This window comes from Solanum tuberosum, unplaced genomic scaffold, assembly GCF_000226075.1.
Source record: "Solanum tuberosum cultivar DM 1-3 516 R44 unplaced genomic scaffold, SolTub_3.0 scf00280, whole genome shotgun sequence".
Lineage (NCBI taxonomy): Eukaryota > Viridiplantae > Streptophyta > Magnoliopsida > Solanales > Solanaceae > Solanum > Solanum tuberosum.
Window position 1 is genome coordinate 30,636 of NW_006239205.1, and position 17,758 is coordinate 48,393.

A 17,758-nucleotide genomic window follows, 5' to 3' on the forward strand; every position below is an offset into this window, starting at 1 on the left:
CCTCCGTTTTATTTTTTGTACAAAAAATATTTTTATAGTTAAAACGTAATTAAAAAATATCCTACTCGTTAGTGAAACTAACATAAAATTAAGAGCATTTATCTATTCTTTGAAGGAGGGGGAGAATTAAAAAATTCAAAAGTTTAACCTCCGTTTTATTTTTTGTACAAAAAATATTTTTATAGTTAAAACGTAATTAAAAAATATCCTACTCGTTAGTGAAACTAACATAAAATTAAGAGCATTTATCTATTCTTTGAAGGAGGGGGAGAATTAAAAAATTCAAAAGTTTAACTTCGCTGAATAATGTGTGTGTTACTGTATGTGTGTTGTTGGTGTAACATTTTTTGGTTTTTACATTGGTTTAATATATTCATCTTTATTCATATGGTCACACCTACTCTCTGTCACTTTGGTAGATTTTCCAATGCCCAAAGTAATACCAATTAACTTGAAAAGACGTATTGAAACACTCCTAAATTAGGCGTGAATTATTAGTTTTATCTTTGAACTATTGACAATCTAAAAAACATCTCTTTATTCGACTAACTGAACTTAAATATGCCCCTAATCTTGCATCATGAGTGAAATGCATTCCTAAATTCTTGTCAAGTATAAGAGTGTTTTTAATACTTCTTTCGGCTTTTTATCAAGAGTCACATGCTCCCACAAGAGTGTGAAACCACTTGGTATGTCATGTGACTGGTCAGGAATGATCAGAGGTGTATCTAAATTTAGTTAGTCAAGTAAAAGAGTGTTTTTAAGGTTGTCAATAGTTTAGGAACGAAATTAATAATTTATACATAATTTGTTCAATACTTCTCTCAATTAACTTATATTTATGTGTTTGATATGATAAAAAAAATTGGTGAGCAAAAATATATATAATCTTTTTTTGAAAATATATTTTAATTATTATTATTAATAATAATAATAGCCTATCGAAAACTGTTTTGACCTAATTATTCTTTAGCATTAAAGATGATGAGAATTAAATATTGTTGAAGTGAATAGTATGAAGTTAATACTATTCTCATTAATTTTTATAACTTCTGTGTCTCATCAATTGCACACTTCCTTTCACATGCGGGTTTAATTTTATATATATAACCACCCTTTTTAATAATGAGTGACCGTGAAATTCAAGTAATATATAATTATTCTTATACTATATATATTGAAGTATATGTTATCTCATCAAATTACTTAACTACGTGTCGTATATGTTATCTCATCAAAGAACTTAACTACGCTATTAAAAAGAACATATTTTATTGATTTAATTATATTTTCAAATAATATTATGTTTAAGTTTTTGATATATTTATTAATTTTGGTAACAACTAAATTCGTAGTCATTACTTTTTGTAATTTGCTCAAAATAAATCTTGCTCTAATATAATAATACACAAATTATTTATAAGTATAAATTACACTAAACACACCATATAACAAATTTGATGGAGAAATACTGTCACGACCCAAAAATGGACGTGATGGCACTCGTCTTATCCCACCAAGACAAGTCAGCCAAAAACTCAACCATTACAATAAAATACAAAAAATTTATAATCAACTCAAAAATACCCCCAAAATCTGGTTGTCACGCATACAAGCCTCTAAAGTATTACAATTGATTCAAAAGAAAAACACAAGTCTCTAATGACCTTGTTTCTAGAATAGAACAAGATCACATATAGGAGTAAAAAGGTCCGCTGAAATGACAAGCAGCTACCTCACAAACCTCCACAAGAAGCCTCAGACAAGGAGAAGAGAAAATATCGCAAAGGTGCGGGCTAGTAACCTACAAAAAAATGTAGTAGCAAGGGGTGAGTACCAAACCACACGGTACTCAGCAAGTAAACCTCTAAACACACGCTAAGGGAACAGAATACAGGTACTCCTTACACCCCATCCAAACCTCCATAACTACAACCTGCATAAAACCAGCCCAATCTAACAACTCACAGTTTACACAACACATAGCTCAACAACAACACTTTAACAAATTACATATCCTCAACAACAACACTTTAACAAATTACATGTCCTCACCAACAAGCTCAGTATTCATCAACCACAAGTTCCACAAAAAGGCACTACGTCCCTCGATAATAGAATCCATCGTGCATATGACACGTCCCTTATATTATAGTATCTTTCATAGCACATGACACGTCCGTTGAAATGGTACATCCTCTTAAATTTATTATTATTCCTCAATTCACATAACACTTTGTCACAACGATGTCTCAGAACCAATGAAAATGACATGTTCACATAAATAATGAGAAGATGAACATTTTCATAACATTGCACAATTCACAACAACACAATCATGATACAACATGAACAATGATTCAACATGTCTTTCAAACCATTCTCAACACATCACAGACAAACAATTAATCACATTGCCTTTTATTACCCTTTTTTTCATCATTAGAATTAATCAACATGGACAAGTCAACCCATCACCAAGTCTCATTACTCCCCAACACATACCACAAGGAAATACACGAATTCCGTACACTTAACAAGGGTTTAGAAATCCACTTGCCTCAATCAATCAAGAATTCACTCCGGGACTTGAGTCTTCCCTTTTCGTTGAACTTCCAATTCAAAGCAATCTATTCAAATAAATGACCACGATAAGATTTCAAAACTAACAACATTCATATGGCTATATGTCTAGCTTAGACCCAAAACTTACCCGAATTTATAACAAAGTTTCTAAATCTTGATTCCAACCAATAGGTCAAATCTCATATTTTCTGAATTTCAATTCTAGACTTAAGTCCCAATTTCTCCAATATCACAACTCTAATGGTATTTATATGATAAAGGATACCTGGTATTTAATTTACCAATTATAACATGTCAAAATCTTTAACTTTTAAGGTGATAATCACAGAAAATTTCTCTAGTCGAACCAAGAACATGTCCAGTAAACGTGAAAGACCTTACCCTCTCGTCAAACTAATCCATATTATATATATTATATATATAACAATCATTATTTCCTCAATTTTCAACATTTACATCATTAGCCAATGACTACCATTGACTGCTTGTTCCCCACTAAATTGATAATTGCTGCCGACGGCAGTAAGGAAGTGAATTTAACCATTTTAATTTGGATTTTCTCTTTCCCCACACATCAGTGATATAATCTAATAGTAATACTATTTCATTCACACTTAACGAATATAGATTTTTGAGCGAAATTATACCTGTTGCAATCACGCTTCGTTCTTGTTGTTGTGCCGTTCAAATCGTGTCAAGCGGCTACCGATTGCGTTATGAGTAAAACTTAAATCTCCTTGTAATTTAATTCAGTACATGGGTTAAGTGGTATAGGGTTTAATTATGGACTTGACCCATTAACCACCAACTAAATAATTATTTAAAAGAATACCTATTAGTTAAATAACCGTAGTTATTGAATAGTTTAAAATTTTCAAACCAACTTCTTCGACTAATCCTAAGTGACTCGAGGCATCTATTGGGAGGGGTGAAACGGTAATCTTATAGAAATTTCAAAAAAAAAAATATTTTTTTCGGGTTATTACAAATACATGCAGATGGCATTGAACTACGACCTCCTTTATCACGATGAATATATTAACTTTACACGGCACTACGTACGTACCTTCTACAACTGTGACAAATTCACAAGTTGCAAAATAAAACAAATTATTATTCCTTCTTAAAATATTCTTAGAAATACTTTAAAAATCAATAAATTTTATAAGTTTTTGATATAAAATTTAAATACTTAAAAACTTGCTTAAATTTTAAAATTCGATAAGTATCACATCAATTAAGACGAAAGAAACAACCACTTAAAAGTTGAAAATTTGACTAATGAAGTAATTACTTGGAAGCTGAAAGTTCTCTTGAATATTCCCACATCATCTTGTCAACCTCGAAGAGCAACTTTGTAACTAGTGGTATAAAATACTACTCTCTTCATTTCATATTAATTAAATTTTTGAGACATTTTTCATTTTTCAAATTAATTTAATTGTTCAGTTTTCAAGACTACTTTTAGAGTGTTCTTCTAATTTTACCCTTCATTTAGATTTTCAATGTGATGACTTTAATAAATTTGACAATAATTAATAAGGGCAAATTAAATATGAAAAACTATGTTCAATTTGTGTCTTAATCTACTTTTTTTAAAGGGTGTGAAACACCACAAAAATTCAATTAACATAGATTGGAGAGAGTATAAGATAATGCATTTATTTTATTTAAAATAAATAAAATGACAGCTATTTACGTTACCCAGAAAAGAACAAATTGACTTTAGTCAGCACAGACGTCGTTAATCTAATTATTAGTAAATACAAAAATAAAACTACATACTCCAATCAAGTAGTACTATATATATATACACTATTGGCAATGTAAACGTAAATCATGTAACAAAAAATAAATAAATAAAATTCTCTTCCTTTACTTTTGAACCATATAAAAATAGATTTAGAACTTAAATTTTAAAAAAATTTAATTGATAATACTTACAGAAAATCGATTTGAATAATGCTATTCAAGTCATAGTGGCAAGATTGAAGTAAAAAAAAAAAAGAAATTGCATTTTATTTTATTTAGTTCATTATTTAGCTCAAATTATATCCAAATTAAGTTAAAATTTACAATGTCAATAACTAAAATATAGAGTTTTTTTTTTTAAAAAAAGAGAACATTATATATATTGATCCATAGCATTTAATGCCATAAAATTTCCGCTAATAAAAGAAAGAGAACAGCATTCCATGTGGTGGTCAATACATATTTGGTGTATCATGTGACAATTATTAATAACGAATTTAAAATTTAAATTTTATAAATTTGAAATTAACTTATTATATTTTTAAAGTAACAAATCCATAATTACTAGTATATTTATTACAATTTGAATAATATTTTATATATAAATTAATTTTTTTATGTTAAAAATATTAGATTCAGATGAACTCGATACTATGAAGTTAGATCAGCCCGTGATAGATGCATCAAAATCCATGCTCAACTTCAATCTCTACATTGTATCTGGCTATCTTAGATTAGGCAGTAGCTTGCCAGAAATTTTTATTTTTATAATAATTGAATTAAAATAATAATAATGATAACAGAAACATATCCAAGACAACTCATGTCATGCATGACAAATTCTGAAATTGGGCTTACTGGCTACTGCATGAAAGGTATTGCTCACTAACAAATATAAAATACTAGTGCCCACAACGATGTGATGGAGTTGTGAGATTACTGTCTTTAGTTAGAGGTTTCGATTTTTAATTTTAGATATGGAGAAAATTTTATTAGGAGTATCACTCCCAAATGAGCTTTGCATTGCATGATTTGAATTTAGGCGAAGCTCCAGCGGTGAGAAATTACTAAACACAATACATACAATAGTAGAATTTATTTATTTTCTTGCGTCAATTTGTTTGTCTTTTTTTAGACCGTTTGATAAAAGTGTCTTTTTTCCTTTTTGGTAATTATTTAATTTTTTATTCTTTTACGTGATATATTTAAGATTAGAGAATTAAAGAACGTTTTAGTACATATATTTAATTTAAGATTTTAAAACTTAAAGGTCTTATTTTCTTTTGTAAATTACGTATCAAATTTAAATTAGTTAAGTAAATAAAAACAAAATATTTGTTTTGCAAGTAAGATAAATAGTCACTCTGCTGTCCATCTGGTGTTTTTTTTATAGTATTAAATAAATTAAAAGAAAGAAACAAAAAGGAAGTACCGGCAAAATTTGTCTTCTCATCAATTTCGTCACCTCAAACGTCATATGACATGCATGTGTTTAAATTTGGTCCTCAAACACGTTACTCAAACGTAGAAATGGACATGATACGATAGATATCAAAATTTTCAATATCGTAATATGCTCACCCCTACAAACTCCTTATATATATATCCCTCTAACTATCATCATATATACCACACAATTATTAAGAGTTATCATAATATATACCACACAATAATTAAGAGACTTACAAGTCAAAGATTTCTCTCACACAATACTAAAGTCTACTTTCATTCATTTGTCCTCGAACTTTGAACTTAGGTTCTATTTTTAAGTTTGTGAGTGTAAAAATGGTGCAACCCCATGTCCTCTTGGTGACATTTCCCGCACAAGGTCATATCAATCCATCTCTTCAATTTGCCAAGAGGCTAATCAAAATGGGCATTGAGGTGACATTCACCACTAGCGTTTTCGCCCATCGTCGTATGGCGAAAACTGCAGCTTCCAACGCACCCAAGGGCTTAAACTTGGCGGCATTCTCTGACGGATTTGATGATGGTTTCAAGTCTAACGTGGATGATTCTAAACGTTACATGTCGGAGATAAGAAGTCGTGGGTCCCAAACATTAAGGGATATCATTCTGAAGAGTTCAGACGAGGGACGTCCTGTCACGTCCCTCGTCTACACTCTTCTGCTACCTTGGGCAGCTGAGGTAGCGCGTGAACTCCACATTCCATCCGCGTTACTATGGATTCAACCAGCAACTGTGCTAGACATATACTACTATTACTTCAATGGCTATGAGGATGAAATGAAGTGTAGCTCAAATGATCCAAATTGGAGTATCCAATTACCAAGGCTTCCATTACTAAAAAGCCAAGATCTTCCATCCTTTTTAGTTTCATCTAGCTCAAAAGATGATAAGTATAGTTTTGCTCTACCGACATTTAAAGAGCAACTAGACACATTAGATGGTGAAGAAAATCCAAAGGTACTTGTGAATACATTTGATGCATTAGAGCTAGAGCCACTCAAAGCTATTGAAAAATACAATTTAATTGGAATTGGACCATTGATTCCTTCATCATTCTTGGGTGGAAAAGATTCATTGGAATCTTCATTTGGTGGTGATCTTTTTCAAAAGTCAGATGATGACTACATGGAATGGTTAAACACAAAACCTAAATCATCAATTGTTTATATCTCATTTGGGAGTCTATTAAATTTATCAAGAAACCAAAAGGAGGAGATTGCAAAAGGGTTGATAGAGATTAAAAGGCCATTCTTATGGGTAATAAGAGATCAAGAAAATATAAAAGAAGTAGAAAAAGAAGAAGAGAAATTAAGTTGCATGATGGAATTAGAGAAGCAAGGGAAAATAGTACCATGGTGTTCACAACTTGAAGTCTTAACACATCCATCTTTAGGATGTTTTGTCTCGCACTGTGGATGGAATTCGACTCTGGAGAGCCTGTCGTCAGGCGTACCTGTGGTGGCATTTCCTCATTGGACAGATCAAGGGACTAATGCAAAGTTGATTGAAGATGTTTGGAAGACAGGTGTCAGGATGAGAGTGAGTGAAGATGGTGTGGTTGAGAGTGAAGAGATAAAAAGGTGCATAGAAATTGTAATGGATGGTGGAGAAAAAGGAGAAGAAATGAGAAAGAATGCACAAAAATGGAAAGAATTGGCAAGAGAAGCTGTGAAAGAAGGTGGATCTTCAGAAGTGAATCTAAAAGCTTTTGTTCAAGAAGTTGGCAAAAGTTGTTGAAAAATTAAATCTCTTGATGAGAAATTGTTTTCCTAATTATAATTTTCTTTTTTTCGTAATAAAATTTAGAGTTTTATACATTGACGATGTATACGAATTATTATAATTTGCTTTTCAAAAGATTACACCATCAAGTCGATCACTTTAAATGCAACTATAAGTAATTCCTTATGCAAATATTAATCAAAAATAGAATGAAATCTTCTGTGTAAGAATTCTTTTACACTGTCAACATACATAAAATTATATCTTACATCAAATCTATGTTTTAGTTTTTGTCATTTTCTTATATTAGTAAATAAAGAGTATGCCACCTACAATTCAATTTTTTTTTTATCAATCTGTCCATTGAGTCAAAATATGAAACCTTGTCTCGGTAGGTTTTGGATGGCTTATGGATTACTATATTTCCTGTTTTTACTAATTAATGTTACGCATTACTTGAGGTGAGAATCTATCAAAAATAATTTTTCTATCTTCATTAGGTAGGGATAAGACAACGTACACACCACTCTTTTCAAACCTGATTTGTGAAATGATACTGAATATATTGTTATTGTTATTATTGTAGTTTAATATAACACATGTTTATTATTTAATCAAATTGAAATAATATAAATAGTGTATGTAGTTTAATTAATTAAAGGCACATTTTTTTTATTGAAATATCAATACATCATTTTTATTCAATTTCATGTAATTTAAAGAATGTTTAATTGTATTTCATTTTATTAATAAGAAAATATTTTTTTTCTTACATAAAAACAAGACGTTTGAGCTGACGAATTGCACTCAAGTACATGATAACTGACACTAAATTATTGAATCATACAAATCTATTCTTACATCATGTACTACTAACAACTGTGGAGAACTTAGATGACTATTCTTTTAAAATATTAAAATAGAGAATATAAAACGGCCATAAGTTTTGTTGTAATTTTAAATGTGTCATAAAATAATGTTGGAATTTGAAAACTTACTAATTCTTAAAAAAAGACATATTTTAAAGATAAATTAAAAAGAGAGTACGATACTTAAATTGAAATGAAAAGGTAATAAATGTACGAAATATTTTTATTTAAAATTTACAAAGATGGAGTTGAAGGTTTTTTTTATTCGAAACTTAAAAGACAAAACCCACAACTTCTATAGCTTATGAGAGTGTATTTCAAAAATAGGGAGTACCAAAGAGGAAGGTCGTAAAATGTTTTTCAAATGTATATCAAATTATTAGACACAAGTTAAATAGAGCAACCAACAAGCTAGTCTTGTACATAGAAGTCATACGTATTCATGGTTAATGGAGATTCAAACATGAAAAAAGAAGAACTAAATTCTGAGGTTAAGTAACTTTTTTCTATTTAGAAAGTAAAAATCTTTGTCGTCGGTGTGACAATATGAGTAGACAATGCTTTCCTCTTTTCGGGTTCATAATTAGTGTTATTGAATTTGTAGTTAAGAGAATATCGTCAGTTCTTTGAAAGAGAGTTCCGCTCAGAAATATAATCCCTTTCAGAGAGGTTTAGTCTAGCTTTTAGACACGTTCATGGAATTGAGAAATAGATGTCCTCGAGGTTGTATAGAATAGGACTAGTATTCTTGTGGAAAGAAGGTACAAATCAGGCCCTTAGTCATAGAATGACGACGGTACTTCAGATGCTATTATCTCCAAAGTTGAATTTCATCCACATTGAGTCAGAAAAAAACCAACAGAAGAGTGTTTCATAACTTCCACTTGCAAGCACCAACTCACTATCTTCCCCTGCTTTTCCAGTTCATCTTTGCAACTAAACTTGTCCTCCATCTTATCCCCGTCTTGCCCTTCCCTAATCACCCACAAAAATGGCCACCCACATTTCAACAACCCTAGACCAATCTGCTCTATCAATTGACTTGATATCTAGGAGTAACTACCAAATGTTTTATAGACAAGTGATCCCTTATCCTTTAAGTTCAACCAATCCATAAAATTCTTCGAACTAATCTCAATCATATCAGCTCGAAAACTATTATCATAAAAAAAATTGAAGGAATTGAAGGCCCAATTTTTACAATAGTCCCATGCTTTATAATCTCAAATTAAACATCAAAATGTTCACAAGAACTTTTGGATTTTCGTTAATATTCAACATTTCAATTTGTCATTTAATAGACTTAACTGCCCAATTGATACTCTCAATGTCATCAAACACAAAAGAAGGAATCAATTGTACTAAGTGGTTACAATCCTGGTAACTTTACTATTTTATCCTCAGCATCATAGTTTTTGAAATATTCTGAATAATCTGTGGATCTATATAGTACATCAAAAACTGTGATTGGTTGGATCCAAAATAATGTAAATGGAATATATTTTTTTCTTGCCACTAAACCAATCCGTTCCGAAATAAAAGTGAAGTTGACATGTGAAAAAAGGGTACCTGTATTTGCATTTGATTGGAATAATTGAAAATAAATTTTGACCCACGAGACTTTATAGAAGAATAAAAATAATGGAACTCGTCAATTGAACTTAATTAGAGTTTTCCATCATAGCCATCAGAGAAAGGAAAAAAGCTTAATCCTTCAACATTTAAGAGGGTTTTTTTACTGAAACCTGATAGTGTCACGACCCGAGCCTACACCCTGGACGTGGCCGGCACTTAAGAACCATTGCTGGTCCCCAAGCGAACCCTCATCCTGGCTGACTACAAGCGAAAAACTGATTCAAGCATACAAAGCTTAAAAACTGAAATAAAAGTTCATAAAACTTAGGTTCAAACTTTAACTCAAATGAAAACTCTGAATAATAAAATATATTCAACTCGCCCCAAAATTGGCAACTTAAGTCTTTGAAATATTTAATAAAATAAATAAATAATATAGACTTTTCAACTATACTAACTATCTATGAAGCCTCTAACTGATAAAGATGGAAGTCGGGACAAGACCCACGACATCCTGACTAAACTGAAAAGTAAATGAAATTCTCCGGAAACAAGGAGGCTCACCATAGCTAACTCGAACTCTCGAATGTATCAACGAAGCTCCAGTTGATGATCCCAAATACCTGTGTCTACATCATGAGAAGATGCAGGCCAAATGGCTCAGTACGTGGAATGTACGAGCATGTAAGGGGAATTCTAAAGCATAAACATAAGCTTGAACTTGATAAAAATAGAAACATACTTACCTTTTTTCAAGCTTACTCAACTCAAGGAATACTCAAAACTACTCAACTTACTCAACTCAGAAGTACTCAAGGATAAGATACTCAACTCAGAGATTAGATACTCGACTCTGGGTACTCAACTTCAAGATACTCAACTCAATATAAAGCAACAATACACATGCAATATATGGAAAGCTTTATAAAACAGTAAAATAACTCAAGTTCGTTAAAGAAACTGCAATAACAAACTCAACTTTACTTATATAATAAAGGAATATAGTTTCTGTAGGAGATTCTCTAACCGACAACCACCACTATGAGCCTAAGTGGTGATACAACGTATTACCTCACGCTGCCAAGGACCGTCCTATACCTTGTCGGGGGTATAGAACCTAACTCACTAAGTGGATCCACTAGTCTATGCGAAAATGATTCATCTAAAAAGTATGACCCTTTTCTACCCATAATGGCTNGAAAACTTGCCCGAAGGCTCTTTGGAAATCTTAGTTTCCGTTCTTATTTAAATGTGAAAACATTTAAAAACTTCTTTGGGAATACTTAGTTCCCTAATAACTTTGAAGAAATGAACTCAACTCTTTACTCTTTACTCATTACTCTTTACTTAACTCAAAACTAAAGTCTTAAAACAAAGTTAAAACGTTTGTAAAAGACTTCTTAAAATATGGTTCATGCCGAACTATGGACGTGAACGACTCAATGCAAGGTGTTCAATAACCATAGATAGAACTCAATACTTGGAACTCAAGAACTTCAATAATACTACTCACTTCAAGAATGCTCAACTCAGAGGGTTCATGCGGAATTTATGAGCATGAACTACTCAACTCAAGGACTCAAAGATACTTCTCATCTCAAGATTGTTCGACTTATAATGTTCATGCGAAATTATGGGCATGAACAACTCAACTCATGTACTTCATGGGTAGTAGGTTATAGTCCCATGATTAGGATTATAATCTAAGAAGGGTTAGGAACTTGATACTTAAGACTTAGAACTTGAAGATACTACTCCCTTCAAAGATACTAAACTGATGGAGTTCATGCGGAAGTTATGGGCATGAACGACTTGACTCAAGGGGCAAAATATCAATAAGGAACTCAGGTATACGACTCTTCTCATTCTCTTACTTACTTCCTCAAACACTTAGTTCAAATTGATAGTTGATCTCAAAGGATTCACAATTTAACTCAAAGGCTTTTCTTAAACTCTACTCTTAACTCTCTCTTGAATGTGAATTATGAATTCAAGAGTGTTGGTTCATGTCATGGAGGATCTCATAATAACAAGGTAGACTCATGAATACATTCTCTTCATCCTCATACTCACTTGCTCGAGTCTTGAAACAAGTTACTAGAAGTTGTAGAAAACTCAACAAAATGACTCAAAGGAACTTTCTTAGAATGTTCGAAAGAATTCTCAAAACTTAACTCCTAACTCTACCTTGAATTTGAATTATCAATTCAATGTTATGATCATGTTAGGAATGACTGTAGGTGTTTAGAAGTAGCTTAGAGTAGTTAGAATCGAAAAGGGGTGAAGGTGCACTTTAAACGAACTCAAACGGGGTAACCGACGACAAACTGGATGAGGCAGGCGACCCTGGCGCTATGGGTGGCGCGAGGCGCCAGCCCCTAAACTTCAAAGGAGGGTTTGGGGCGCTTTGACTGGCGCATCGTGCCAGGCCCCAACCCAGAAAATCTGATGAATTTTCTTTGTTCGTTTTCTCACCCTAACTCGCCTAGAATCGAATGGTTTCTTCCCCAATCACTTGGATTCAATTACTTAACATAAGTACACTCTAATATACTCAAAACAACACTCAAATTACTAAATTTCATCTTAAGAAATCATCAAAAACCCCAACACAAGAAGATTTAGAATGAACTTCAAGAACACCTATCAAGAACTCATCAAGAACTCTAATCTTTCAACTTCAAGAATGAAATTTCGCTGAAAATAACATGATTGGCGTGTGGGTGAACTAACCCAACACTATGGAAGCTTACATACCTCTTAGGGATCAAACCCATGGCGACAATCTGCAACAACTCTCAAGAATTTTGATGAATGCTTCGATCCTTTCTCTTTTCTCCTTTTTTCTCTTCTTCTTTTCTCTTCTTGAACTCTCAACTAAAACCCTAGGCGTAAACTAGGATTATAAAACTGAACCTAATCAGATTAGACCCCTAAAATATAACTAAAAATGAATTAAATCCGATTTGGTAAGGAAAAGACCAAAATACCCCTTACTATTTTCGGCTAACCTTTCTTAACTGGACAGCCTAACTTCAAAAGGACATATCTCACTCATCCGACCTCGAAACTTAGCAAACTCGGCCGCGTTGAAAATATAATTCAAAGATCTTCCCTACAGTATCTGGTAGCACACCTTACTCATCCTGAGGTAGGAGTTATGGTCATTTGAAGTTGACCCATAACTCATACTTAACTTAACTCTCCAAATTTCAGATTTTTGCTATTTCCAATTTAGTTCTTTTTCGAATTCAAGGTGCTACATCTAGTGAACTTAACACTTAAGAAAATTTAAATTCCTCGGTAAAATCCTACTCACAACGAAGGATGGTTCAAGTCTTAGCTCAAAAAATTTCTGGGGTGTTACAGATAGACTTGTGGTTAAAGTGACTTCAATAACTAAATTGATTCCTAGTTTGAAATATTGAAGACATTGATTAATTTGTGTTTGGCCTGAGAATAGTGCTATAAGAACATGAGATTTTTCATTTTTCAAAATTTTCATGTTTTGGATGGTGAAAAAAGAGGATTCCATGAAGGAGAATGGGTATTTTGGGAAGGTGAACTTTATAAAGGAAGGAAGCGTTTGTGTACTGGGTTGGTTACAACTGATTAAGGTCACACATACTTGCACTAGTATATAAATGGTTTTAGATATAAAAAATCTACATAATTTATCATATTTTTTAAACATCTACCTTAAATATTTAAGTTTTGAGATAATATAAATTTTATTAAATAAAAATATACCAAGAATCAACTTTATTATTCAGCAAAAAATAACACAAATGTGTGAGTACTTTAGAGTAATAAGTAACAAAAAAACATAATGATAGCTAGTAGTATGTTTTATTATTTGATATAACGTGTGCTAACAAATTAGAGTTACAAAAGCATGACATAAGTACATATTCGATTATAAATTTTATTTTTTAAGAAAATAAGGGATATTGCATAAGTACCCCTACTGAACTATGACTGAAATCTCAGTTACACACATTAACTTAATTAGGGTCCTATTATCCATCGAACTCATTTATTCTTATATTCGTGCACCTTCTGTGTTGACGTAACACCTTCAACCAAATAAATTTGATATGTTTGTACACACATGTATGTCACGTGTGTAAATACTTTCTTAAAAAAATAAATGTTTTTAAAACCTTTTTATTTTATTTTAAAAAAAAAGAGAATTCATTTATATCTTTTTATTTTCTTTATCTTGTATTTAAATTAAGTTAATACTTGTATGCGTTGTATTTTGAACTTTTTAAATTTTGTTTACCTTAGTTCATTGTTTTTTTCTCTTTTATTTTTCTATTGATTTTATTTACGTTTTTTTATTTTCTTTGTCTTTCCTTTTGATTTGATTTAAAATTTAATAACTATAGTATTATATTTAAAATAAGTTAATTTTGAACGGATATAAAATAAGTAAAGAAAATTAAATAAAACATAAAAAAAAATAAAACGCTAAAATTAAAGGACACTTTTTTTTTAAATAAACATAATTTTCTAAAAAGAATTTTAAGTGAAAAGATAAGAACTTAATGAAAGAAATTATTAAAATTTTAAAGTGATGAAGAAATTAAAATAATTATTTTAGAAACTAAGAAAATTATTTCATTATGAATAAATTTCGAAGAAATTGACTATTTTTTTCTGAAACGAAGAACAAAGTCTTAAAAAAACTAATTGATTACTAGCTATTTTATTAAAGTCATCTATCCATGAGTGATTTAGTACTTGTTATGACCAAATAAAATCTCATTAGCAAAACCCTGGAGATTCACACTTGATGTACCATTTTGCTTCATATTTTCCTTAGATAAATAACTCCATTTCTTGGCATTTCTTCTCAATTCTTCCCCTTCTTCGCCGTCTCCCATCGCGATCGTGATACATCTATTGAACTCATCTCTTTCCACAACACCTCCTTCAATAATATTAACTCTAACACCATTCTTCCAAATATCTTGAATGAGTTTTGCATTGCAGACTTGATCGTTCCAAAGTGGACATGCCACGATAGGTACCTTAGATGCTATGCTCTCCAAAGTTGAATTCCATCCACAGTGAGTCAAAAAATAACCAACAGAAGGGTGTTTTAGAACTTCCACTTGCGAGCACCAACTCACTATCTTCCCCTGCTTTTCAAGTTCGTCTTTGCAACTCAACTTGTCCTCCATCTTATCCCCATCTTTTCCTTCCCTAATCACCCACAAAAATGGCCTCCCACATTTCAGCAATCCGTGACCAGTCTACTCCATCAATTGACTTGATATTTCAGAGTAACTACCAAATGCTATGTAGATAACTGATTCCTTGTCCTTTGAGTTCAACCAATCCATATAATTCTTCGAACTAATCTCAATCATATCAGCTCGAAAAGTATTATCATCAAGAAATATTGAAGGAATTGAAGGTCCAATTCCCACCATAGTCACATGCTTTAAAATTCTCAAAGCATCAAAAGTGTTCACAAGAACTATTGGATTTTCTTCACTACTCAACATTTCAATTTGCCTTTTGATAGATTTAACTGCCCAATTGAAACTCTCCACATATCATCAAACACAAAGGAAGGAAAATCAATTGGACTAAGCGGGGGCAATCCTGGTAACTCTATTATTTTGTGCTTAGCATCACAGTTTTTGAAATAATCAAAATAGTTTGTGAATCTATAATAGTATACATAAAAAACTGTGGCAGGTTGGATCCAAAATAATGTAGATGGGATATTAATTTTTTTGGCCACTAAACCAACCCATTCCATGATAATAGTATATATGACATGTGAAAAGGAGGTACCATTTTTTACATTTGATTGGATCAAATTGAAAATGATGAATCTTGACCCATGGACTTTACAGAAGAATAGAACAAATGAAATTTATCAATTGAACTTAACTGGAATTTGCCATCATAGCCATCAGAGAAAGGAGCAAAGCTTAATCCTTCAAAGTTTGGGAGTTTTTTTATTTTACTGAAAGTTGATAGGCTCGTGGTTAAAGTGACTCCAATGCCTAAATTGATTAATTGTTTGGAAAATTGAAGCCATGGATTAATTTGGCCTTTGCCTGGAATAGTGCTATAAGAACATGGGACTTTTCATTCTTCAAATTTTTCATGTTTTGGTTGGTGAAAAAAGAAGTATCCATGAAGGAGAACGAGGATTTTGGGCAGGAGAACTTTTAATGAATAAAGTGTTTTTGAACTGGCTTGGTTATAACTGATTAAGGTCACACATATTTATACTAATAAATAGATAGTCTAGATATAAAAACAAATCTGAAAAATTTATCACATTCTTTAAATATGTGCCTTAACTATTAAGTTTTGAGATTTATATGAATATTTATTAAATAAAAAGATATCAAAAGATATTTTACTCAGACTTTCTAAAAGGTCCAGATTTATCTGGATTTATTGTTGTTCCAAAAATAAGCTTTATTATTCAGCAAAAAAAAACAAGAAATGCATGAATACTTTAGATTAAGTAACAAAAAAAATATAATGATAGCAAGTAGTATGTTTTATTACCAGATATAACGTGTGCTGACAATTTAGAGATACAAAAGCATGATATTTTTATTTTTCCTAGAATCATCATTATTATTCAATAAAAAATGAAAAAAATGCATGAGTAATTTAGTCTAATAAAAACATAATGATAGCAAGTAGTATGTTTTATTATCAGATATATATAACGTGTGCTAATAAATTAGAGATACAAAAGCATGACATGTTTGTTGTTTCAGGAATTATCATTATTATCAGTAAAAAATGCAAGAAATGCATGAATACTTTAGTCTAAAAAATTGAAAAAAAAATGATAGCAACTAGAATATTTTATTAATCATTTTTATCATTCAGTAAAAAATGACGCAAGAAATGCATGAGTATATAGTACTTTATGAAACCAAAAAACATAATAATAGCAAGTAGTATGTTTTATTATTAGATACATCGTGTGCTAACAAATTAAAGATCCAAAAGCATGACATATGTACATATTCGATTGTAAATTATTATTTTTCAAAAAATAATCAAAAACATGATAACGTAATTTAAAATTAGAATATAAAGAAGAAATCACATTAAGAAAAAAATTCAACATAATATATATATATATATATATATATATATTATCTATCTATATTATAGTTTTTCAATAAGGAGTGTAATTTTTTTATTGCCTTTAAGGGTTCATCAATTTGAAATAATCAAACAAGGAAACGTCAACTGCTCATTTTTCCTATGTAACCTAAGGAAGCATAACATTCAAGCTATGAGTCATATTGATATTTCACTAAACTTTTAGATATATTCAAAAGTTTAAAAAATTTCTGTAATTTCTTGAACCTTCGTATGTCGGATTGATTCTTTTTCTTGTTCCAAATACATGAAATTATAATTTAGGGTGAGAGTACTCAAGAATAGTATTTTTGTTTGCTCTTATGTTGAAATATGTGATTGTATATCTCATCTAAAAAATTTAAATTTTAGAGAAGACACACTTTTATTTACATAATTATGAATTCTGATACTGCTTAGTTCAAGAAAATAAAAGATATAGAAATCGAATAAATATATTCAATTTTGTTTTTGTTAAATTAGTTTCATTTGGTGAAATAGACATGAATGATCTTATAGTTAGCATAACCTTTTCACCAACCTTAATGCATAACAAGAACAAAATCTTGTAAAAAAATAACCACCCCTAGTGAAATGACATGGTCCATTCACTTTGAATAATCAATCTTATTTGTCTTGTATCGCTT

At 30.9% G+C, this 17,758-nt stretch overlaps 1 protein-coding gene and 1 pseudogene across 1 annotated transcript; one reads left to right on the top strand and one right to left on the bottom strand.

Moving 5' to 3' along the window:
• Positions 1–6,016: 6,016 nt before the first annotated feature.
• On the top strand, positions 6,017–7,608 carry LOC102587964 (crocetin glucosyltransferase, chloroplastic-like). Its single transcript, XM_006358698.2, has one exon. The coding sequence runs from the start codon at positions 6,124–6,126 to the stop codon at positions 7,543–7,545; it is 1,422 nt and encodes a 473-aa protein (XP_006358760.1). The 5' UTR covers positions 6,017–6,123; the 3' UTR covers positions 7,546–7,608.
• Positions 7,609–14,713: 7,105 nt separating this feature from the next.
• Positions 14,714–16,105, bottom strand: LOC102583783 (crocetin glucosyltransferase, chloroplastic-like; annotated as a pseudogene).
• Between the last annotated feature and the right edge of the window lie 1,653 nt (positions 16,106–17,758).